At 32.5% G+C, this 26,371-nt stretch overlaps 1 protein-coding gene across 1 annotated transcript in view; it reads right to left on the reverse strand.

Annotated features, from left to right (window-relative positions):
• Nucleotides 1–13,156, reverse strand: part of LOC129230379 (cellular tumor antigen p53-like) — a 63,525-nt gene extending 50,369 nt beyond the window's left edge. Inside the window, exons 1-2 of the mRNA XM_054864778.1 lie at nucleotides 13,084–13,156; nucleotides 12,887–12,997 (exon numbers count right to left, since the gene is read on the reverse strand). Of these exons, the coding sequence (XP_054720753.1) occupies nucleotides 12,887–12,997; nucleotides 13,084–13,156 (184 nt within the window). The remainder of the gene's footprint in view (nucleotides 1–12,886; nucleotides 12,998–13,083) is intronic.
• Nucleotides 13,157–26,371: the final 13,215 nt, after the last annotated feature.

The raw sequence follows: 26,371 nt of genomic DNA on the forward strand, positions 1-26,371 counted from the left end.
TTGCAATGTAACTTTAATGTCTGAAAATGAAAACTAATGGGTTTTGATTTTTCCAATCCAGTCTAATTCCAAAAATTAAATTTTTTCTTTATCTTTCCAACAGAAACCCCAGCCCAAACCTGCATAATGGTTTCTAAAGCTGAACCAAAATTTAACCTGGAGTTTCAGTAAACTATACGACCGTACTAAACACAGTAGTAAAAGTAGTCATACCTGCACTGTTGAACAAAATTTAGTTATTGTAACCAAGTTGTTCTCTGTTTCGTATTTTACTAAATAAATAAAATGCTTTAGAGTCAAGAACTATATTTTATTGAAAATTCTGGACAAAAAAACCACCTGAATCAAATATATGGATGAGCCAAACTTTAAAAAGCACAGGGTCCGACAAAAAAGCTCGAACAAAGTTTGCATCATCGAATGGAAGCAAACTAATTCTTTTTAACAAGTGTCTTTATTTATTTTTGTCCCTCACTTTATTGGAAAATAATTTACAATATATTCCCTAGTTCATGTATTGTTTTTCGATTTTCTTACAATTTTCAGCAAAAGACCTGCTACTTTTAAGTTATTTAAACACGTAGAATGATATTTCGTACGTTTGTTGTTCCTCGGCAAACAATATTTTGACTCAGTATGCTGCTTCAAGTGGCTTGGAAATCATCTGGTCAACCAAAAGTGAGTTCAATGAAATTCTTGGCTTTTCAAGAGAGAAGTCGTTCATGAGACGGGAATTTGACCGATCAGTGCAACTAAGGACGAAAACAGATCTTGAACAGAAGCTTTACGAGTTCCAAAAAGTACAGGCTTTTGCTAAAGAAAAAAAATTGTATGGCTCCAAAAATGTCAGAAACGTTTGAGACTGGCCGCAAGTCCGCTCTGGAAGAAATACCTTTCACTGATTGACCATTTAACCAACTCATAACCCCCAGAACAATAGGATTTCATCTGTAAACACTCCAAGCACCTTAGAAAATATTAAGCTGGGCCAAAATTCGAAATTACGCTTGCTCTGTGATGAAATCAGCACACGCGACGAAAAACCTCTTTTTTTTTTGATGAGGATCATAAAATGAAAAAAAGGGTACCAGAAGGACATTTTAGAAGCTGTTGTACTTCTGTGAACCTAAGAGCACTTCAGCACAGCAATGTAGACTGAACATTTCAATTTGACTCCACACCAGTTCATATGGCCAAAAAGACAAGAGTGTTGGAAGGCGCATTGTTTTCCACATGATATCATCTTTAGAGTGGACGTTCTACTAACTAGACCTCCATCCCATTTATTTATTCCACTGTTTTAGAGTCAAAGCGCTACCCTAAACTATACAAAAGTTTGGACTCTTTAAACCAATTGCTTTAGAGGAAATAGGATTGATTGAGGTAAACTACTCTTGCGGCTCTTGGATGAAAATTTCAATAAGCAGTTGCAGATCTGTATTGCTGCAAAAGGCTGCCAGTTTGAAACCAATTAAATTTATTGATTGCTAAAGGTCTTCTCATATTATTATGTTTTTCGTCTTGTTAATTTATTTATTTTATGTAAAGTTACATGGAAAATTGCTTGTCCAGGTTTGCTTTCCGCACCCTGTACATTTGGTTTGCACAGTCAGCAGAAACATAGTTGTGTTATTAAAGCTATGCTTGTTTTGCTCATGAAAGGAAAAACAAATTCTTCACTAAGGATATTAGTTTCATTTTTCGTGCAAAAAGTATTAAATGTTTTTTGATCAATATGCAAATTATAGTATCATACATCAACTTGCATTATCAAAGTTAGACAGTATATTAACATACAAGGAGGGGTGGGGGAGGATATGGCACCAGAATTTAAGTATGAGAAATTTTTAATTTTATACTTTTTTGCTGAAAATTTCAATTAAAACTTTCTGAAAAGTTCTACATGTGACAAATGAATACATTTGAAATTTAAATAAGAATTTAGCATCATGAAAAACAAAGCAAAAAAAAAGGGGGGGGGGGAGTTAAAAGTTAAAAAATTCTAACACATGAATGCCAAACGTCAAACATTTCAAATATTAAAAATCTAAGTTATATAAGTACACATCTCGACTTTCCCTGCCACAGTGCATTTTCATACTGAGAAAGTTATTTTTATGGTCTCTCTTTTTGCATATTTCATTCCTCTAAAAAAACATTGAGGATTACTTTCTTCCCTTAAAAAAAATTAGCTGTGGTGGACTTTATGTGTGCGAATGAGTTTGTATACAAATTCAAAGAACATTAGGCAAATTTAAACTAAATGTTTGACTTTGTGATTCCAGAAAATTTACATGTCTTTCTAGCCGAAGAAATTCAAGGTTTGATTGTGCTTATAACTAAAATAATAACAATAAAAATACAATTTTTCCTTTCAAAATGCCACATGTGGAAAATACGGATTCAAAACTCAATTGCAAATGGAACTGTATTAATATCAGCTGTGAAGCCAATCATCACAGCTTGAAACCTTTTTGGATTCTTTGTAAAGCAATACAGTAATTTCTAGAAGAAACGGTTCAGCGTTTACGTGCTTAAAAGTTAAATTTTCGGAAATGCAGCATTTGCAATCGACTTCTTTTTACCGCCCCAATTTTAGTTCAACTGTTTTAACAAAACAATAAAAAAATAAGATACAAGCCGATTCTGATCAAATTATATATTATCTACCCTTCAACTAAAAGCTATAATTAAACTAAATTGCCGACTGTTCAAAAAGTGCAGAAAAACCAAATTCCCTACTTAAAATTTTTTTTTAATAGTTGATTACAAATAAAATGGAGCTAGTTCTTTAAACAAAAAGGGAATGTAAAACCTTAAAAGGAACCAAAGAAAGCAAGTAACGAAAAACCTGTACACATTTTATCGATTTTAGTACAGAATATTTATGTTAGTGACAGGTAACAGAAAATTCACAAAAATCAACTATTTTTAAAAAATCACGAAAATAAACTTTTATTTTTCATACAGAACTACTATTATTGTCCATTAGAGATCGTAGACGTGATTATAAAATTTTATTTTCTTTCTTTGTAAACAGTTTATTCGCAAAAACAAAACGTTCTTGATTTTTCTCCAAAACTTAGAAATTGATTTAAAGGCGGTGTTCCGTTTATTTTCTTAATGTTTTCTTAAAAAGTTGGGGGTAGAGCCATACCCAAGAAAGTATTTAAAAATTTTTTTTTAAATATGCTTTTCAATGAGTATTTCTACTCAAATTTTCCACCGGAGAGTAAATCATCATTTTTAAATGCGGTGTTTCTGAGCATTTTGAATTTTTTCAACACTTTTTTAAACAGAGGTCATACTCAACTTTGAAAATTAAAAGTAAGGAGTTTTTAAGGAGTTTTGCAGGAGCTCATTTAACTTTTTGAGGACTAGTTTCTTGTTTAAATATTTTTCAAAAAGTATTTCAGAAAAATTATGCACAACTTTTTTATTATTTATTTTGCTTTCATACAATACATTAAATGCAAACATACTAAATTTATAGTAAAATATGCATTTACTGCTTCTTAGACTCTGAGCCGACTCCGAATCAAATTAAATGTGAGGAGGGGGGAGGGGGGTTAATCATTAAAATATATTTTATTTTGAAATTGAATAGAAAATACGTGAAATTGATTAAAAGTAAGATATTCCTCAAAAACAAAACACGTACTAACAATTTCCTAACTAAAAAAAAAAGACTTTAAAAAATAAAATAATCCTCATATAAATAATAGGCGATGATCGAGTAACGTGCATGTTTCAACAATGAAACTTGCACCACGGCATGATAATTTGATAATATGTTTTGGTAATTATTAACATGCAGGAAAAGGCTTTATTGTCACAAGACTGAACTCGATTGGGCAACTTAACTGTTCTAGTGGTAAAACTGTCATTTCAGGGGAATGAAAAAATGAAAAAGCGGTCAACTGTGAACGCTATCTACTGGAGTTAGGGTTAAAATTTCAAATATCAAAATATCACCAAACAAGCAATTGCTTCATTCAAATGTAGAAGAGTAGAAGCAATTTTCATCCGTCATACTTTGACGAACGACTTTCTAGTTGTTAAAATAAGAACAATAATAAGCCGACTGAAAGTAGTAAAGGTCAAAATAACTTCCAACTATCAAAATAATTGAAATATTTACAGGATGCAAAAGAACAAACTTCAAACACAACCACTAGTGCAGTCAGAAATACCTTCTGGAAGAGGTTTTTTGATGAAAAATACCTGCTGGAGGGGTTTTATTTGGTCAAAAATACCTTCTGGAGGGATTTTTTTTGTTCAAAAATACCTTCTGAAGAGGGATTTTGATCAAAACAGCCCTTTCACATGCATTTATAATTGTTAGTAATTAATATCTACAAATTTTTAAAATTAAAAAAAAAAGATTTAAATTTTAAAAAAAACAAAAGTTTTTTTGATGAAAAAAATTAAAAATATCACAAACATTGCCAACTACGCACACTAGGTATAAATAAAAACACTTAAAATAGTAGAAACAAAAATTAATTTCAGCCATCGATTCCTTACTTAACTTTCTGACATTCGACACTTTTAAAGGGCATGAATTTCGTTAAAAACTTTTTAATTTGATGGTTTTAATAAAAATATAAATATAACTTAATTTCTTTGCATCTTCACAGGGCATAGTAAATGTAATAAATGTATAAAAAATTTATTCCCATGGCGGATGCAAAGAGATTGAGATTTTCGAAGTGAATGCGTTAAAAGTAAAAGAAAGGCACATAAAAGATTCAATTTAAGTAAATTATTTTAGAATTGCATTTTAAAACTCTACAATAAACATATTATTAATAACAATTGACGTAATTGAAGCAAAAGTCAAAGTAAACCAGCAATTTAGATTTTAACTTTTTGACTCACATAAAAGACACAGAATTTCGTTTGAAAATTTTAACTTTTCAATTCTTATAGGAATAAAAAGAAATTTCATTTAGTTGCCCTCTAAAAAAGCATAATAAGCATCAAAAATCAGAATAATTCGATTCTCATATCAGATGCAAAGAGATTGCTTTAACCAAAATGAAAGTATCAAAAGCTTAAAAACGGCAAATAAAAGAATTTATTAAAGCAAAAAAAATTTAGAATGAAACTTTAACGAGTCTGCAAGATTTATATTATTAATAATTATCGACATAATCATCAGAAATTTAGAATAAGGAAAAAAAATTCGGATGTGGGGAAGAAAATAGTCTAATGAAAAAATCGGATATTTGGTATTATTAGACGAAACAATACCGGAATTCTAGTAAAATTTGGTCTTACATATTCACTTGCATTGGATTGGCAATAGAAGAAAATCTTTAAGGCCATGCAGAATAAAAAATAAGGAATTTTTAAGGGGATAATAGCAAAATTCAGGAGTTTTAAGGGCTCCTTATTTTTTTTCTTAAAAAGCAGGAGTTGATAAGGAGTTTGTAATGAGCGTACGAACCCTGTTAAAGGAGCGGCAATTATGCTTATGCCGTGTTTCAAATGGAAATTACTGTAACTAAATACAAACCCTTTTTCTAATGTGAATACCAACATCATGGGTCTACGATTTGGTCCACCACTGCAGGTACTTAAGCACATGAATTTATATATCAATGTAAAAGACTGTTGCCAGGCTGCAAAAATAGAATTGCAAACATTATCCCAAAAGATTACTAACAATACAATGCAAATAATATAATAATAAACAAAACATGTCATGTCAAATGCAGTAACCATTACCTAATGGCAGTAATAATAAAAATTTCTGAAACTTAATTGATTATAAATCACTAGAAAAATTATTATATAAAACAATGCACAAAAACAAAGTGACCATAAGTAATCGTACTGGTGCAAAAAAGAAAAAATCCTTCCACTGACTGGAACCTTTTTTTAGGATTTTCAATGAAAGACTAAGAGAGTTAATTTGAAACAATTTCTTTTCATTAATATCAAGGGTGGAGGTGAAAAATTGAAAGGTGAAAAAGGTTTTACGAAAAAAATTAGGAAGTTCTGATAAGCAATAATGATTTCCCTAGGGGATTATGCACTTTCAATAATTAACAACATACTTTAAAATAACACAAAAAAAAAATATCCTTCCAAACTACCAATATTATTTATGGTATAAAGAGAAGAAAAAAATACATTTTACAACATGGAAAAGATTAATGCACTGTCGAGCTCATCGAAAGAATCTGGAAATAGGCCTGAGAAGCTCACAATTACAAACAGCAGCGTTTCCCATCTGGCTTAATTTTGAAAGCTTCATAAACAAAGCATATTTTTAAGAACCATCAAGCTTAAATTATAAAAAAAAATGTAGGACAATGAGTGCTCAGAACTATCACAAAAAACGGGTTCAAGACGGAAAATGTTTTGAGACTCCCCCCCCCTCCCCCCCCCCTTGTGTGTGCTTGACAAAAATTCGTCATAAAATAGGCTGCTGATTTTACCTATACTAGTTTTGGAATTTGTGCTTCATTTGAATTTTAAGCCTTTGACCTTTGTATCAATATGAACCTAGTTTTAAGTGTATTATTATTCAAGCGATTTTTTCCTTTTTTTTTGTGCTTGTGTGTCTCTTTGGCACTTGTTTTATATTGTAGTTCCAAAAACATAAAGCAAATGCCAAGGGGAAAGAGTTCGTGGACCCTTTTTTAAATACAGTCCTAAAAACGCAATGGTAAGCCATTTCAGAAATGTTCAGAGAAAGGATGGGGTCCAGGGACTCTCTTCAGCATTTTTTTTCAAACTTGTATTTCCAAAATTACAATGCTAGGCAATCTTCAAGAAAGTTAGAGAAAAGGGGGTTAGGGGTTGAAATTGAAGTTTTAAAAACGAAATAGTACGCTATCATTCATGACGTTTATTGAATGCATTATCGAAGGGATGGAGTTCAAGAACTCTCTTTCAGCAATATTTCAAAATAGAAGTTCCAAAAAAGCAATTTTAGACTATGTTGCATGATGTTAGGGGTAAAGCATTTGAACTCTCCGTCATTAGTTTTTTTCTGATCGTAAACATTTTTATTACATCAATAAAAATAAATCTTTGGACATAAGATTTTCATATTTAAAATATAAATTGGTTTTGATTGGAACAATCAACCTAAGGTAGTGCAAACAGACCAGAAGAGAAGGAAAGGTAAGGGTATGGGCAACTAATGAAATGGCACCGTTCCCCCACCGTCTTCATTTAAAAAAGAATTTCTTTGTAAGATAGCAGGTGGTAAAATTAGTAATAAAAAAAACGCTTTAAAGAAGCAGATATATTTTCAACGAGGTACTTTCTGATACTCATTAATTAAAAAAAAAACAATAGAGGAACTGAATCCTCACCCCACATCCCTCTTATATCTCACTCAAATCTACGCTATACTCAAATATAGCCTAAAGTAGCGTTTTAAATACTTCAGCTTCAAAAGATTTTGGGAACAGAACTCCAAAGGGGGGGGGGGGGATCCTTGGAAAGAGAACTGCCACCCTAAGTTCACTACAAATGTCCTAAATTTGCATTTTTTAGGCTCCAGCTTCTAAATTTTTTTTAGGAACAGTACCCCCTTACCTACATACATGACCAATAAGGTAGGCCAAAAAGAGGAAATTTTTGAGAAGCAACTTCTAATAGCAAAAAAAAGTTATGTATTGCCATCCTAAACATGGGGGAAATGATGAAAAAAATTAATATTTATGTCTTCAGATCACGCATTGGCAGCAAAGTTAGAAAAAAAGGTAAAAAATGGTCAATTTTCAAATATTTTTATAAAACTCTAAATGCTCAAAATTTTTGTTCTAATACCGTTTACATGCTTCCCTTTAATACTTCAGGGGTGATTGTGACTCTATGAAAAAATACCTGAACTTTTTTTTTTCCCCAAAAAGAAAAAGTGTTTTGATGAGCATATTTATACACATTACATGTATGTACACATTATATTATGAAAAAAAAAAAAAAAATTATATACATAATTATTTGTTGGGGCTAAAACTCAAAAGTTTTAATTGGACTTAATATGTCCATGTGCATGGTGGGAATTAAATTCTTTTAATTTTTCTCATTTCTTGAAATTTTTCAATGAATGTTTTATTTTCCCCCTTTGTATCTGAATCCTAAACCATTAATTACATTCATTTACTAATACACTAAAGCCTAATACACCAGCATTTTTTAATGATTCTCGGTTTTTTTTTATGAGTACTTGTAGAAGAATGTTGCAATAATGCCTTCACACTATCATTAGCATATGCAAAGGGCTTGTTGCAAGAAACACAAAAACAAAACCCAGCCCTATCAATTTTTTTACACCATATTTCAATCTTTTCATTGTAGGAATCCACTCTGTTTAACCATTCCCAATTAAACTTGTTCTTCTTTTCTGCATCGATGGAGCTAATATCTCCAGATACCTCATTTATTAAATGAGAACATGCTAAGTTCAAATGAGTAAATTTATCAAACAAAAAAAGTAGCAAAATGAAAAGTAAGCGTTAACTAGTAAAATTTAATTAAACAAACTAATTTATATTTACGAGGAGCATATTAATAACGATAAATTATAATTCGAATTAGTTCAATGACAGAATGCACGCAGATAAAGATCATAAACCAGAATATAAAATAAAGAAAATAGTTGCATACGATAAATTCCTCCAACTGCCATAAAGAACAAAGGCAGGAGTCGAAGCTCTTATCACTTTTCTCTTCCTACCTTCCTCAAAAGAAAATACAACTGGCCACCGATTTCACCCCTTCCCATTTTGACTGAAAAATAACGTTTCTTTTGCAGAAAAAAAAAGCAAAAAAAGGCAAAATGTTAGGAGGAATTCTGATGCATCTTTTTCTTTTAGAACACGCGCCTCAAGTTAGAATAGCAGGAGAGGAAAATCGTTTACTGCAACCCTTCCGGAAGGGGAAAAATAATCTATCAAGTAACCCTCCTTCCTCTTTTTATCTAGCCTTTATTCTATCCCCCACCCCAGCTGTTCTTCAATAATTACCATACAATTTACAAAACATGAACGTAGCTTACGCAAAAACCAAACAAAACGTCTTCAATTTGGACTTTTGGCATTTCATTAAACATCACCCTAAATTTTACAAAAGTGGGTTTTTCTGAAAATATTGAAGTTACGGTATTTTCGAAGATGAAGATACCGGAATTCAAGATGAAAATACCAGAAATCCGGTAAAATATCGAAACATAATCACCCCTGATACTTTCATTATATATCTTTGAAAATATTTACATTCCTTTGCAGTTTTTAGCTTACGCATAAGCCGCAAAGTAACATGAAATTAAAGAAAAATTGATGTTTTTAGCTTATTTAGCACATTACAGTATTTCTTCTTTCTTAAATCCCAGTTATGTTTTTTTTTTTTTTTTGCAATAAATGTACATTAAACAGCTCTTGGCTGGAAATGCAGTTGAATTTTATTGCATTAACAACCCTGAACCCTCCATAAGTGCCATGCCTTATACAGGTGGTTATATTTTTGAAGATATTTGTTTGAAGAGCAATGCTGGGGACGTTTTTAGTTGTTACATATTTTGTTTAGCTGTTTAGTTTTTTAAGGACTTACAAGGAAAAATATATATCTTTTAATGTGTATAGATATAACATACAGTTAATAACTCTTAATCAAAATACATGTAACAAAAAAGAAAACTAAGATCAATTTTTAAGTGAAACTAGAAGGGCGTTTCCACAGAAACATTGCGTGACATTTTTACACTATTTTTTTCTTTTTAAAGTTCTTTTTCATTAGCTCAACATTGAAAATTCAAGCATAAATAAATAATTTCTTATTTTACACTTACATACTCTGAAACAATTACATGAACAATAACCATTTTCAGTTTCTTACAATTATATTATTTTCTTATAATGTATGTGACAACCGTCACACTCAAACTGTCACATATGTTACAAGTTTCATCAAATTAATAATTTGTTAAAAAACTGAGAATAATTATATTGTGTTTGTAATTGTTTTAGAAGGGTATGTAAAATAAGATATTATTATACAGTAAAAACCTCTCCTAACGGACACCCTCTCAAGTGTGGACATTTTTTAATTCCCCGATTCCAATGTGTGATATAGTAATCTCATATATTTTCATAGATTCGCGTTTTTATTTCATGTGTTCGGATTTTCTATTTAATGGCGTCTTTTCAGAGTTTTTGGCGGCCATGTTTTCCCATCTTTTTCCCGCAATGCGTTGTTCTCCCGCCTTTTTCGCTCATTGGCCGTAGGCGTGGTCTGGTTTGGTGATGTCATTTTCCCCGTGTTTCCATTCGCTGCGCTAAGTGACGCAGCGTATGAATATCTGCTTTTCATGTGACCGCGTGGGGTTTCAGCTGAGATGTTTCAAAAAATTTCGTGAGTAGTCGAGTGCTAGCGGTGACATGTGACGGAGCGTTGTGTCGTGAGGAGCGTGGACGCTTGACCTGTGAAAGGTCGTACGAAATGACGATGATGGTAATGAGAAATCTTGATGCATCTGCTTGCAAAATGATGTGAATAGAGAAATAATCACACAGGAACCATGGAGCCCTGTTTCTTACAACAAATGACGGTTTAGTTCCGAATTTAACCCACTATTTAGCCAAGATTTTACTCCAAAAATGAAAAATGTTCGCGTCCACGTGGAAGTAGCTCCGATCCCGCACTGACGAAAATCATGTTTTTTTACATTGTGATTAGTGATGTAAAATACCCGGGTATTTATTTTTAGGGGTAAATACCCAGGGTATATACCCGGGTAAATACCCAGAATGGGTAAATACCCGGGTATTTATTTCAAAAATTTATATTCATCTAAAATACTTTTCTGTATGTATTCCATTATGTATATATACAACCAACCATATACAAAACAATAAATTTTTGCCCAAAAATTGTATTTTGATCACATATTTAAAGAATTATTGTGTGAAACAGCTTAGCAATCTAATATGATATTCACATTAAATGTGTTGGATATGCCTAATCAATGTTGATAGCCAAATTTCAGATATAAAAAGCCATTCTACAAAAAGGAAAAAGCTTAACTGGTTACAAAAAAAAAAAGCAAACATCTATTTTTTAAGGTCCTAGTCTTTTATAACCCAGTAATATGTCCCTGCATGACATCAAAATGTAACGAAATGTCGCTCAATTTATTATTACAATTTATTTACCTATATCTTATGCAGAAATTTCCTCCAAACTTAGTTCAATTGTTCAGGTGTATTCTGTATCACACACACATATATATATACACACACACACACATAATATACATAAACATTTAAAATTCATTTAAAATTTTTAATCTTTTATTTTAGGTTTTATGTTTAAAAAAGATATAATAGTCACTTTTTAATACTACCTAAAAAATTTTTGCAAAATGCGTAATTACTAGGGGGATTTACCTTGCCTTCGGATAAATACCCAAAAAAATATTTACCTTCCCACCCTACAGGGGAGCAAATGCAAATGAGCAAGGCAACAGAAAAGAAAATTTTGCTTTTTTTTTTTGTTTATTAATGTGAAAACTGTTTCTATATTTTCCATGATATCACTTAAATATCAATAAAATAAATAACACCAGTTTCTTAACTTCTCAGTTTATTCTTCCAAACATCCCTCATGCTTCCTTTTTTTTTCATTTTGGATATGACTAACCTAGATTGTGATTTTGAAATCCTGAAGTTCATAATGAATTGCTTATACTTCTCCAATTATGACATTGAAAAGAAAGGTTCTTTGGTTCACGATATGTTTCTTTCATGATTTCATCAAGTCTTCCAATAAAAAATATTATAAACTGTGTAATACATATGTATATATCAGTTTTACCAATTATTTCATATTTAGATTTTAAAAAAAAATTCTCATTCGCTTTTTGCATTTTTTATTAAATACCCAGTTTTTGGGTATTTACCCAGGCCTTGGGTAAATACCCAAAAAATATTTACCTACCCGCTGGGTATTTACCCGATCCACATCACTAATTGTGATCCTTGTTTAAGATCAAAGAGGCAGGTGATGTACCTGTATCTGGTGAGATCATGATAATAGAAGCTGTATGTGCGGTCGACATGAACTTAGTTTTGACTCCCGCTGCGCCATCTTCTTCGTGAGATTTCAGTCATCATCATGGTATAGTAGCCAGCTCCATGTGGGTTTTACATCATCTCCCTGGCTGATGTCACTAGGATGAATCCTTTGGCTGCAACAACAAGCCGCGCCGTTTCTTTAGTCTCCTCATGTGCGATGCACATCCCTCTGCTGTGACAACCTGAATCCCTTCAATAGACTGGACTTAGAACTCAACCTACCTTATTTTTTTACATTTTTATTTTTTTAATTCTATTCCATGTTCTGCAAAGTTTTGATTACTCTGCGGGAGCTCCCTAGGATCTTGGTATTTGTCGTGTAAATGATAATCATCGGAATAAATCTTCACATGTGACGCGCAAAAATTGTGTTTATTTTTGTCTTAACAACATTGGGGTAGGTCAAACTTTTTCTCTTTGTGTTCTACATAGGCACCAAACATTGAGACGTCCTGGAGCTTTGCGGAAACACTTAAAATACGATCGGCCTAAAAATTTTTCCTCATTTTGTTTTTTTTTTATTTAAGTTGGTGGTTCCTTTCCTAACAATTGGAAATTTAACCACATTTCCACCACACAATGCAAATAACATTATTAAATCCCTGTCCTGCGGACAACCAATTGTGGACAAAAAAATTTGTCCCCCCGTGAGTGCCACATTAGAGGGGTTTTACTGTATAACGGGAAAAAAAACTTTTGCCTTATGAATTTAGTAGGGAATGAACATGAACACATTAAGACAAATACCATAAAATTAAGTCTAAGAAAGGCTTAAAAGAAAAACATACCAGAAGAACTTTTATATGGAACAACAACACTATGCCTGAAAGTGTGAGGATCAAGAATATAGGTAGCCATTTCAGAATTACACCGAACAAGATGATCAGCCTCCATTACTCCTGTCAAAATAAAGACAGAAACGTAATTTGAAAAGATTTAACACGCATATAAATCAAATGCATAGGAATAAGTTATGTCTAATTACCTTGACTTCTTTCTGGATATAAATGTGTAGGACAGCAATGCACATGATCTTGAGAGGATGTAAAAAGAGCCATTGCTCTTATATACACACCTGTACAATCGGTCAGATTTGAGGAGAAAATGATGGGGCAAGGAGCACCCTTCTTCACATACAATTTATTCTTAAGACATGAATACTGCAAAAAATAAACACAAAGAAACTTTGTAAATCAATAAAATAATTCATAAATAAAACTAAAGGATTTATTTGAAAAACAGTGCACAGTCAAATCTTGTTTTAATGAAGTTGAAGAGAGTGGAGAATTAATTTTGTTGTACTGACATTACTATAGCCCATATCAGAGAGACAAAAGATGTGTGTGAGCTCTGTCGTCCTCAAATCGTATTTTCATACCTAAATGGTTTGTATTTTCAACAAATGTAACAACTGTCCAAAAATTCATCTAAGTTTCTAAGTGCAGGAGTTTTGCACCATTGAGCTATTTTGGAAAATTAAGCCCTGCATTATGTTAATATGAGTTGGTTCACAACACATTTTGCTAAACCAGGATTCAAAATTTTTTTTTTCGATTTGAAGGGGGGGGGGGGGGGCATGAACTAAAAAGAAATGTTATCGTAAAACCACAAAAACACAACCACTTACATGTAAAAACATTAGTTTTTAAAAGTAAGGGGAGGCATTGACTCCCTCTCCCCTAAACTCTCTAAAAGATGGATCTGGTCCAAGGGGTGGTCTGATGCTGTCATTGTGATTAAAAATTCAAAGTATTGCAGCATATTATGTAGCTACTTTGTTATGTGTCACTCACATTTTGGTTATTTTAAAAAAATTCTCAAAATTTTGGCCTCTTGCCAGAACAGAAATATTTAACACACAGGATAGAAATTTCACGCAATAGTTTGCATTCAGAAGTTACAAAATCCCTTCTCTAAAGTTTAAAGTTCCATAGAATTTAAAATATTTAGTAAATTTTCTCTTTACTTGACCTTTTTCTAAAAATCTCAAAAATTCAAGTCTCTTGCCAGAGCAGAAGACATAAACTCATAGTTACGAAATATCACAGTAATCAGTGTTAGGGAGTCAAATTTTTCGCACTAAGGCTAAGTGCTCTGCAGAATTTTGATTTTTTCGGCCCACCCTAATACAGTCGACTCTCGACAGCTCCAAGTCTTATAAATTGAATAATCCTTTATCTCAAAGTTTTCATTCAGTCCCAAAGCACACTGGCCTCAAAAAGTTAAGGTACAACATGTTTTTCGAAGCTCACCATAAAAAAAATGGCAATAACGATAAAATGCATAGCTTGCATGAATGATATTAAGGAACTCTAAAACCATTTATGAAAAAAACCATAGTTACAACCTTTATTTTATAGAAAATAACATATCTTTATGAGTGAGGAAAAAATAAGCAAATATCTAGCTTTCGTACTTTTGTGAGTAAATTGTGTTGATTTTCAACTTTTGTTGGCAGTTTCGGTGACAATAGTCAATGGAGTTTAGAAAATGTCTCTGAGACAACGTTAAGGTGGCAGGTAGTTGGATGGATGGAAATAGGATTGTCACAGGCTGTTGCTGCTAGACGTCTCAATCTGTTCAGCAACTTAGGGATCAATACCAATTCGAAGATTCTGTGTTCAGAAGATCTGATCTAGGCCGACCACGAGCTACAACCCCTGCAGAAGATCATTTTCTAGTTCTTTCGGCCCGAAGGAGAAGAACCACTATTGTGCCGCAGCTCGTTGTAGACCACTTTGTAGCATCAGGAAGAAGAATCTCTGCTACTATGGTACGAAATCGTCTTTACAATGCAGGTCTCTATGCAAGACGACCAGTTTTGTGCGTTCCCCTCATGGAGCACAGCGAAGGATCCGCTTATGCTAGGCAAAAGAACATGTTTCCTGGACCCAGCAACAATGGGCTTCTGTGCTGTTCACAGACGAGTCCAGATTTTTATTGGAGAGTGATTCAGGGTGTCTACTTATCTGGAAAGAACAGCGAATTAGATACCATCAATCCAATACTGTTGAAAGACCCAGTTATAGAGGTGTTGGAATCATGCTTTGGGCAGGGATCTTGCTCGGTGGTCACACTGACCTGTATGTGTTCCATAGACAGGGGTAGAAGTGATCGCCTTGTCACATATAGGACATTTTTCACATAAAATATAGGACAAATAGAGGAGACATTAAATGATCCTCTTTGATAGAAGAACTCTGAGACTCTGACAGGTTCGAGTTATCAGGATGAGATCCTTGATCCATATGTCTGCCCATATGCTAGTGCTATTGGTACCAATGGAATGGCCAGCTCAATCTCCAGACCTGAATCTAATAACACATCTTTGGGACTATCTTGGTAGACAAGTTGTCGCTTTAAATGCTCCTCCAATGTCGTTACATGAGTTGGAACAAAGCTTACCCTGTGTCTTATCTTCACTTCCTATTCTGGTGCCAGACAACTTAATAAACAGCATGGAAAATCGATGCGGCTAATGCATTCAAGTTAGGGGGGAGCACATTCCTTACTAGAACCCATTTTTGTACTGTTTCTATGACATTTTACAGTCATGTGACACACTAAAGAAAAAAAATACTGAAATTCCACGGCATCATTATATACTTTCGTAAATCAAATAAACTAACTGATTTAACAAATACAGGCATCCCTCGTATAACGTAGTACTTCTACAACACAATTTCGATATTACACGGTACCAAATTTGCAATTATTATAACACGGTTTCGATATTACACGGTACAAAACTTTAATTTATACCTACACGGTTTTGATGTAACACGAATTTTAAAAGAAAGAATTCAATTTTTGTTCAATATATTGTTAAAAAATGAATGATGACAACTGTAATAAGTTTTTACGAAACTTTTGCGAAAAATTGTCTGTCTTGGGCTCAAAAGTTTGGTTTCCCCGTATAACACTAACTTTCAACTTTTAAATACATACTTGATTTTTCTCATCAGTGTTCTAAAAGCAAAAAGGTGAATATTATTTTGTTTCCAATACATTGTAAGAAAATAAAATTAGGATTAAACATAAGCTAAACTTGGCAAACAATAAATGAAAAATGCAGTCGAAACAAAATATGAAATAAAATAAATAGAATGATTTCATTTATTTTATTTTAAATTTTGTTTTGTTGTTGCTGCTCAAACAAACTTTATTGCTACAGAAAAGCACAGATATTTTTTCTTATAGAATGCGTTTTGTTCTTAGTACAGAAAGAAAAGTGGATTAAGTTTCTTCTTATTGTGCATAACAGTTTTAATTTAAGGTATGCAAAATGATTAAGTTTTATTGTTCATAACAACTCTTATTTTTAAATCAGTGAGTCTTTGTATGTTCTGGTTGCCAGTTTTTGTTTATATGTTTGTTCTATTGAGCCGAAATTTCACCTATTATAAAATTTGTACCTTATGAATTGGTTTCAATATAACATGGTACACATTCCTTGATTTACATTATTTCAATGTCTCATGTAACATGATTTCAATGTAACGCAGTACACATTGACATGATTTATGATATGTACGTGATTAATTAGGTTGAAAAATGAGTAAAAAAAAAACCTTTATAAAAAAGTCTTGTATAACATGGTTTCTACACTACACGGAACGAATTAACCATGTTATACAAGGGATACCTGTATGTAATACCAGGGTGTATTAAAAAAGCATAAAACTGAAAAGATTATTAACAAAGCTAATTTATCCTACTTTTTAAATTTATATATATATTATATGTTATTTTACATTTATTTCAATTTCAAGCATTAGTGCACCAAAAAGTTTTAATATTGATGCATATTATTCAAATTAAATTTAGTACAGATGATAGAAAAATAAGGAAAAATAAATTAGTCTTACATGAGATAAAAATCAGAGTTAAATGGATTTTGTTCAATTAAAAAACAGAATTTAAAAAAATTTAATCTGATTTTAAAAAAAAAGTTCCAATCACAGTTTATAGATAGAGCTGGTAAGTAAACATTGGTAGCATTTTAAATTTTATTTGTCAGGCATACAAATTATTATTCCTAAGTATTTTGTTCCAAGTATCATCATCCGCTTCTCGAGCATAGGATTGGAATCCATCCAACACAATCAAATTTTTTTTTCTTTATCAAATCTTTTAGCTCCACATCAGACTTGGAGCGTTACACAACAGACATGCAAGAGATTTCTAATAAAACCTTCTTTTTTTCAAGGTAAAGTTTTAAAAGGTAAGCAATAAAATTCGAAATTGCTGCTAAAGCGTGGTCAATGAACAAATGAAATTGTACGATAATTCCTTTCTTTACCTTTTTCTCAAAAGGATCTATTTCACCACTTAGCTCCATAGATCGTATTCGGATTTGACAAATCACAGCTCTGGACTGAGTAGCGTGCTCTAACCACTCGAACTTGTCATTCGTTAAATGGAGAATGAGCTGACGCTCAGAACGATGAACAGTAAGCATCACTTTACAGATTAGAATAAAGTTTTAAATGAATCACAGCGCAGGAAAACGCTGCAACCATTGGTTAAGTAGCTGCACGTGCGAAAAGGATTTTTTTTTTCACGGGAAAAAATAAAAATATGAATTTTCACCGAAATGAAGTTTTTGCTGTTCAAAATTACCGAAAGTACGGAAAAATCACATGTCTGATTTTACTACATAACACTGTGATGTTCTGTTTTCTTCAAGAACGGACTTCTCCACAAAGATTTCTTTTTTTAATATAAATTGTTTTTGAAACACACTTATAAAAAAATATTATGACAAATTCAATAAAAAAACTATTTAGTGCACATATCCTCAACATTTTTTTGTATCTATATTCATTCATTTGCAAATTAGATGCAAAAAAAAAAAAAAACAGTTGTACCTCAAATTTTTGAGGCCAGTGTAATTTACTGCCCCAAAGCAGAATACAACTAACTTTGCTACATAAGTCACAGAACAGATGTCTGAGCTGCAGAACAATTCTGTTCAAAAGAATTCTTGTTAAATTTATCTTACACTTCATAAATTCACTCTTTTTTTATATATAAATTAAAATTTAAAGCAGGAAATTAAAACAAGATGCATAAGAGCGGCAGGGTGAAGTCTTTGACTCGCCTTGAGAAAATAAAGGTATGACACTTTGGAAGAGGGGCAGCTAAAGACCATTATTTTGTTGCATCTTGGCTTGCTAGACACCCCAACGTGAATCCTGGATATGCCCGTGCTACTGAGCCCTTTTTTAAAAAAGTCATAAGGGGGGAGGGGGAGGCTTGTGCTAATTAAACCATCTGAGCTGAAATATTGTTGGACTGTTGGCCCGACTTTCCTCCAAAAATGTACAATGAGGCCCTTGAACAAAACAAGTTAGAGACCCCTGGTTTAATCTATGGAAAAGGCAGCTATTCTATTCTGCTAATTTATAATTTAAAACTGTGTTTAGCAGAGTCATTGTAATTTTAATTTGAAGTTGTAAAGATTAATGCTTCTGAATTGAAAAAAATCATCATTTTGTGTGTCCTAGATTCTTTTCAGTTAATGTTATCAACCGGTTATTGTATTTAAACTGTATTTGTCCCGAAATGATCACATTAAGTGGTACCTACTGTAGTTGGTTACGATTTCTGAAAATTACTTTTAAATAAATTTTAAAATATAAATGAATAAATAAATCAAATTTCAAATGAAAAGGACTGGTGCAAATCTTACTCAGCTTCATCAGCAGATTCAATGAGAAATCATTTTGACACGTTCTGTTTAACGCCATTAGCTTTTTTTTTTTTGGACTTCATAATTTTCATATTTTGCCAATATTTGCATTGAATAGAGCGTGGCTTAGTAGACAGTAAAGACTTGAGTGATAGCTGCCAATTTAGAAGCCTGCTTGTGTTTTTCAGCAGCCGAAGATGTCCTATGGATAACTGTTTTAGATTTCAATGGGATTATGGTTTCAAATATGGAAAATACTGTAGAACAGATGATACTGAACTATACTTACAAATAAATATTAGTGGTATAGAAAAGCATGAAAATGGAAATTTTTTCGTTTCATGCTTACTCTTTGTCTGTTAAGTAAATAGCTTTCAATCACAATGTTATCCGCATTAGGATGGAACTTATTTTTGAAGTATGAAAATATGATCTTCAAACCCATTGCTAGAAGATGCACAAGTGCACGCCATGCACGGATATATTTGTTGCAAATATGTACTTTGCTCAAAATTTTTAAATTAATATCAACATATAAAAACAATGTTATCTTGAAAATCTGTAGATAAATTAATGAAATTAATCTCTTGCTTTCTTGGTACATGATAAGCACAATAAGCATTGCATTACTGAAAATTTTACAATATTTTTTTTTAATACTTGCAGATAGTTTTGAGTTGTGTATGCATATATTTTGTATTTATATCTTACTATGTTCAGGGGAAAAGTGAAAAGTAACCAAGGAGTGAAAAATCAAAGATCCATGGAAGAATTTCAAGCTTGATTTTTTAAATTCCGCAAGAGTCATATCATAATGTTGTGTTACAAAATTCATTATCATTAGGTTACAAAAAAAGAATTCAATAATTTATATTCTCTTAAAATATAACTTACAGTCCAAAGATCTCCTTTACTATCTTCTTGAGTTGGGAATGACAGCTTGAATGAAAATGCGCCAGACCAATTAGTACTATAACAAATAAATAATAAAGTCTTAAAACTCATGGTTCCTAAATCTAGCACTTAAAAACAAAATCTTCAACAAAACACTTAAATTAAATGGGCAATAAATACATTCACATATCTTTCTAAATGCAATCTTTAAAGAAATAAATACACAGTAGCTTATATATATATATATATATATATATATATATATATATATATATATATATATATATATATATATATATATATATATATTAGGGTGGTCCTTATTTTTGAAGTTGTAGATATTTTACACGACGTCCCCTCAATTTTTTCCATTATACAAATAAATGATCCATGCAAAACTTTAAGTAATCCATGAATATTAACACGTGCCCCTAGGGCCCCCTTTTTTGAGTTATGAAGAAAAATTTGCGGATTTTGTCATTTTTATGTAAAAATATTCCTAGGTTTCATATTTAAAGTAATTTTGAACCTCAATAGATGTTACTTCCAGACCAACCATTCTCTCACTTTCATTCTGTAAAATTTTACATATTACATAGGGTACATGTACACCAATGGCCTTGGGACAGGCATACCGCTATTCGCGCTCGTTTCAAACCAAGCGGTAGGGGAACATTTCTTTAAACCAAGATGGACACAAGGGATTCTATAAGCTATTAATGAATGGCCTAGGCCATTGATTGATTTTTGACAACAAATTGTCGCCTTCAGGCTTTGGGGGTGTTGATTTAGAAAATTTTCTGTGTATGTAATAGGTGTGGCAAATAGGGTCACAAGGTTTCCATGCTATAAATATAAGTAATGATAATTATATTTTAATTCATTGTTCTTTAGTTACATACTTAAAAGTTTATGCATTCTTATAATTTAAATTTTGAAAAATTCTTGATTACCCTACCATAAAAATAAATATCTAAAATATAAATTTAAAAAAAATTCCAGATCGGAATAATGTAAAAAATCTATCCTTTAAATTGCCTTCTATTTCAGTACATAGTCCTTTATTATCATCGAATTCCTCTTGCAATTCACAAGATTTAGAATCCGAAATGGGTATCTATCCTAACCTGTTGAACCTTTTTTTCTATATCTGGTCTACCCACAACGCAAAAAAGCTTGACAAAAATTGAGATACTGCTGGCATTTCATCAATGTTAGACAAATGTCATATTAGGGACAAAGATGCTGCTCATTTATTAACAGCCTATGTAGATGCAGTAAATTTAAATCCAAATAACCTTATGATCAATTGTACATCCCTTAAGAGAGCAAGAGAAAATCTTTGAGAGGTTAAATTAGATTTCATCAATTTAAATTTAGATTTTTTAGTTATTTCCTGGGAAACAAAGCTACATCCAGATGTAACTGGAAAAAAACGCCGATAGGCTTACCATGATAGCTTCAGGTTCCAATGTTGAACAGGCTACTTAGAATTTCTGAGATATTTCTCTTCAGTCGTATATGATAGATGATTGCTCTTTATTGCTAACTGTTCAAGCTGTAGTGTTTTATACAGCGGCTTACAATACCGGCCGTATAAATTGTGCCTGTAATTTTTTAGATCAAAAGCTGAACGGTGATATATTGCATTTGTATTGCTATCATCATGCACTTTAAATCGTACTGCAGAGTGTCTTTAAAGAAGTTCTTGCCTTTCTTAGTTCTACACTCGATATTCCATTATTTAAGCGCTTCAAAATTCAAAAATTACACATACCACTTAAATTCTAAAAGAAGAATTTGACGACATATTATTGTTCATAGAAAGCGGAATTAAGAAATATTACAGAGAATTCTCATAACGTGTAATAAAATTTCTTGGTGAAGTCCTCCCTCCTACCTGGAGCTTATCTGTGAACCAGATGGGTGGCAAAAGGAATTTATTGTTTGAATATTTATATAATTTAGGAAACAATTTAAATTAACCTTACATGAAGAGATTGCCCGTAAATGCTGTTTTACAGTTAAATGTTGTATGAAGATATAGTTTTTCGCAGCAATCCATTCCAGGCTTTTTAAATTAATATAAAGTCTAGTGTCTAAAAAACCTGCAGTGTACAAAATGATGACAAACATGCAGCAGAAGCAGTGATTGAAAAATTCACAAATCACTTACGGTAATTAGGGGATGAACTAGTAGCTTTGTCTGTATTGGATGAAGGAATTAACTTTGAAGATAGGAAAAGACTACCTCAAAAAAAATGCTTGCTGAATAGGAAAACGTGTCTGATGACTGTATAAAAAATTTCAAATAACAGTAGATGATTTGATGGAATACTTTCTTAGTAAAGATATTCCTCTTTTAGAATCAATTACAAGTCAATGAAACTGTGTGATAAGTTACAAACACCAAAAGATGTTTTCCTATTTGATCCTGATTCATGGCAAAATGAAGGAAGCTATTTAAAGGGAAGAGATATCGTTAAAATGCTGAAAGTTGTGGATGATACAACTGAAAGAGGAGCACAATTAATCGAAGAATTTCACAATCAATTTACCAAATATGAGTCACAAAAGCAATTTAGTATTTTACTGACACTCCAAGACTATCAGGAAAAAAAATGCACACCATCGATATACATTGAGAATAGCGTACGATTAAGGTAAAGTTTCTAAAGCAATATTTCATTCTTATTCAATGTAAAATCTTTAGACGATATAAAGTAATTAAAAAGATTAATTCTAGTGCTACCTCGCCGTAAAAATATTTTGCAAACATAGGAGAAACGATATACGTGGTCTGAAGTAAAAACTTGAAGATTTTGTGGGAAAATTATCAAAAGTGTTCAAGTTCAACGTCCTAAGGGCACGTGTTATTATAGACCGATTAAGTTCAAATTTTGCACCGATTACTTTTTATTAGTGTCACAAAACTAGGGGGCGTCACTTGTTGAATTCCGAAAAAAAAAAAATTTCCCATATAAATAAGGACCACCCTAATATATATATATATGCAGTAAACTCCCAATTATTTGCTGGGCCTTTCACTTTCAAAAAAAAAAAAACAATCCGCCGATGATCAATTGAACATAGATACACAGATTTTAATTTGACAAATGCAAAGTCCATTTTTACACACTCCTATGTTCCCCCCCCCCCCTTCCAATGACTTCAAACCTTCCCAGATCATCGAAACCTGAGTAGTTAAATCTGATTTTTTAGATTTTCACTACTTACTGCTTTATATCGACACTACTTACTGCTTTCAGTCCACACTTACTGATTTCTAGATCTACCCCACTTACTGAATTCTAGATCTACACTACATATGCTCGTAAATGAGTTTCTGTACCAGTCTTGAAAGTTCTCCACCCCTCCCTGGTGTGTTTTTGGTGCTCCTAACCTTGTTTCATCTGTTGCATGCAATCTGCTTGCACGATTTGCTTGTGCATGTATGTAATCCGTTTACAATAGGGTCAATCATACAGGCTCAACGCATGAGTGCGCTCAACCACTGTTAATTTTTTTGAAACTCATATCCCTAAAAGCTGCACATGAAAGATGTTTAAAACCACTTTCATTTTTTCTCTAAACTCAACTTTTGATTTTTTAGAGGTCATCAAAAGTGATTTTCGTAGTCAAAAATGGGACTTTTAGACCTTTACATTTCGAAGTTTCTTTCACGGAAGTTGATGTTGTTGGATATAGGCTTCACAAGACTGTCGAAGGTCCATGCTGGATTGGATTAAAAGGTGTCCTGGAGTTTGGCTGGACTGGATGTCCGAGTGTAAGGGTTGTTCACCAGATGCGGTGGTTCTTGGTGTCCGAGAGGTCAAGTCTATGGGAGGTCCAGCATGGCGGCTGGCCACAAGTGGTATGGGCTGCAATCAACTTTCACGTTGAATAATATAGATGGATCAAGCCTTCACGTTTTGATATGCCAAGTATTAAGGAGGGAATATTCTGAGTGGTAAGAATTTTCACTTTAAGTTTTACCAGGACTGTTCTATTTTTAGGCATTGAACTCAAAATGGACTAGCGTTTGACTAGTCAGAGAATTTTGGAATTGAACGATACTGTATTATGAAAAGTGTTCCTATGAATGTTTCTTGTGTGTGTATGGGGGGAGGGGGGCTTTGTTTTCAGTCAAAATGTTTGTGGGTTTAAAAGTAGTTTATTTACCCTTGTTGATATTACAAGTTTTAAGATATATTTCTTGTTATTGAATAAAATTGTCTTGACTGTTAAATATGTGTTTTTAATTCACTTTCCCCCCGAGCAGATCACTCCACAAATTTTCCGTTGGGCTTGCAATAACCCGTTTTAGTTCCTCAAACTTAGGGTATTTTCATCCACGGTAGCATGCGAGTTCGACAGATGTATCCGCGCACGGCATGCACAAATGCATCTACATTATCTAGCTCTGAATATGATGTTTAATGAATTCAGAATTTAGTTCTCTTTTACAAATGCATATCAAGATTGATAAATATATATATATATATATATATATATATATATATATATATATATATATATATATATATTAAGGCAGGAAAAGTGGCAAATTATTAAATTATTGCATACAAGTGTTATAAGGATACAAGGAAGTTATTTTCAGTGTTAAAGACACCAGCTTAGGTGGAGGATCATCCAACGAAAGCATAAGGGTTTTGTCAAATGTTAGAAATGATTTGCAGTTTTTGTGTATATATTCCTTTTATCATTTTACTTTCAGCAAACGTATTGTTATATTACTTAAATTTACATTTGTTAGCTCATTAAAACATATAGAGTTCATTATTGTGAAGAATATAGTACATAATTTATAAAAGCCAAAAAAGACCTGCTTTTAAAATTAAAGTCAATAAAAGCCGGGCGGCCAGGCCTTTTTCAGAAAAGGCGGACTTTTTTGCAGGTCTGGGTAGCCCTTTGACACTTCCTATTTCTGATTAAGTATTATCCTTACGATTAAATTCATATTGCTAAAATTAAGGGATAACTATAACCCTGCTGAACCAGAAACTAAATCTTTTCTCTTTCTGCATATTAGAACATGCATTTGAAACAATTAAGGGGCAGCCAATTACGTACAACCCCCCCCCCCCCCCAAGATTTTTGACCTAGCGATAGCTCTGAGCAAAAGCAGCAAAAAATCTCTAGTTTTTGTGGATGAGGGCGGTAAATTGAATCATTAAGTGTACCAGAAGGACATTTTAGAAGCTGTTCTATTTCTGTGGACCTATGAGCACTTCGGCAGTGTAGACAGGAAATTTTAAATAAACTCTGCACTAGGTTATATGGCCAAAAAGACAAGAGTGGTGCAAGGCACATTCTCCTCACATGATATCTTCTATAGAGTTGATGCTCTACTCGCTAAACTTCAATCCCAAAGATTACACTGCATGGTCTATTTTAGAGTCTAAGGTCTACACTAAACAACACAAATGTTGAGATTCTTTAAAGCAATTACTTTGGAGGAAATAGGATTGATTAAAGATAAAAGACTTGCAGTCCTTGGCTGAAAATTTCAATAAGCGGTTGCACCTCTGTATCACTGCAAAAGGCATCCAGTTTGAAACTAATTAAATTTATTGATTTCTAAAGGTCTACTCGTGTTATTCTAGTTTGTGTTTTCATAATTTATTTCTTTTTAATAACGTTACACGGAAAACTGATTGTCCAGGGTTTTTTGCCACACCCTGTATAAAATAAATAAATAAATGGAAAATTACGAAAATACCAAACCCAAAGCTTAAAAGATGTGCAAAAGCAGTCAACCAATTAAGCTAAGTAAATAGCATGCTAGAAATTCATTTACCTTCTGTGATTTGTTACATTGTAAAATAAATTTATAGTTTTAAGTTAAGATGTGTTCTTAACAGCTGTGCATAAATATAAAATATTATCTACAAATGAAAACAGGTTATATCATATTTACCTGGCAGGCAACGCAGATGGCACCCGTGCCGTAATGGACGTAATTGAGGTATCCATGTACGAGGCTGAAACTTGGAAATGTTCATTTTCAGCACCTAAATTTTGCTTCAATGCAAAATAAATGGAAATTAGGTATCAAAAAGTCAATTGCAGCTTGCATGATATAAATTGTAATTACAATTACCTCATTCAAGCCTTCAGTAAAATATGTTGAAGCATTTTCAGAACAGAAGTTAGGAATTAAAGGCAGCCTAAAATAAGAAATTCATTAACTTTCTACATGATTAAAAACACACACACAAAATCTATGATATTATATCATAGTTAAATCTGTATCATATCATAGTTGCACTGCTCCGCCAACCTTTCTTAACAGGAGGGATGCACCTCTTATTGTACTTGTTCTTTATTAATGTTAAGTTCTGTTGGGCAAAAATACAAAACATTTTTACTGTATGGTATATATTTTCACTGTTTGTAGAATGAATTATGCATCAATACAGCCAAGTTTTTGCGCAAAAACAATTTTTACCTTATTAGTCCCTCATTGATGCCTTTTTTGAGTTTATCTGCGGCACCTCTGCCACTCAAATCCGCGGATAATCGGGAATTCACTGTAACTTCTTTTAAATTTTTAGCATGGGCATCGTCATGCATGTATAGCTTGTAATTAATAAAAGTATCCTCATAACTTTCGAAATGGCTAATTGCTGAAACGGTGTAAATAGCCTGTGGGTACAGACTA

The sequence above is a fragment of the Uloborus diversus genome, chromosome 9 (genome assembly GCF_026930045.1).
Source record: "Uloborus diversus isolate 005 chromosome 9, Udiv.v.3.1, whole genome shotgun sequence".
In the NCBI taxonomy this organism is placed as follows: domain Eukaryota; kingdom Metazoa; phylum Arthropoda; class Arachnida; order Araneae; family Uloboridae; genus Uloborus; species Uloborus diversus.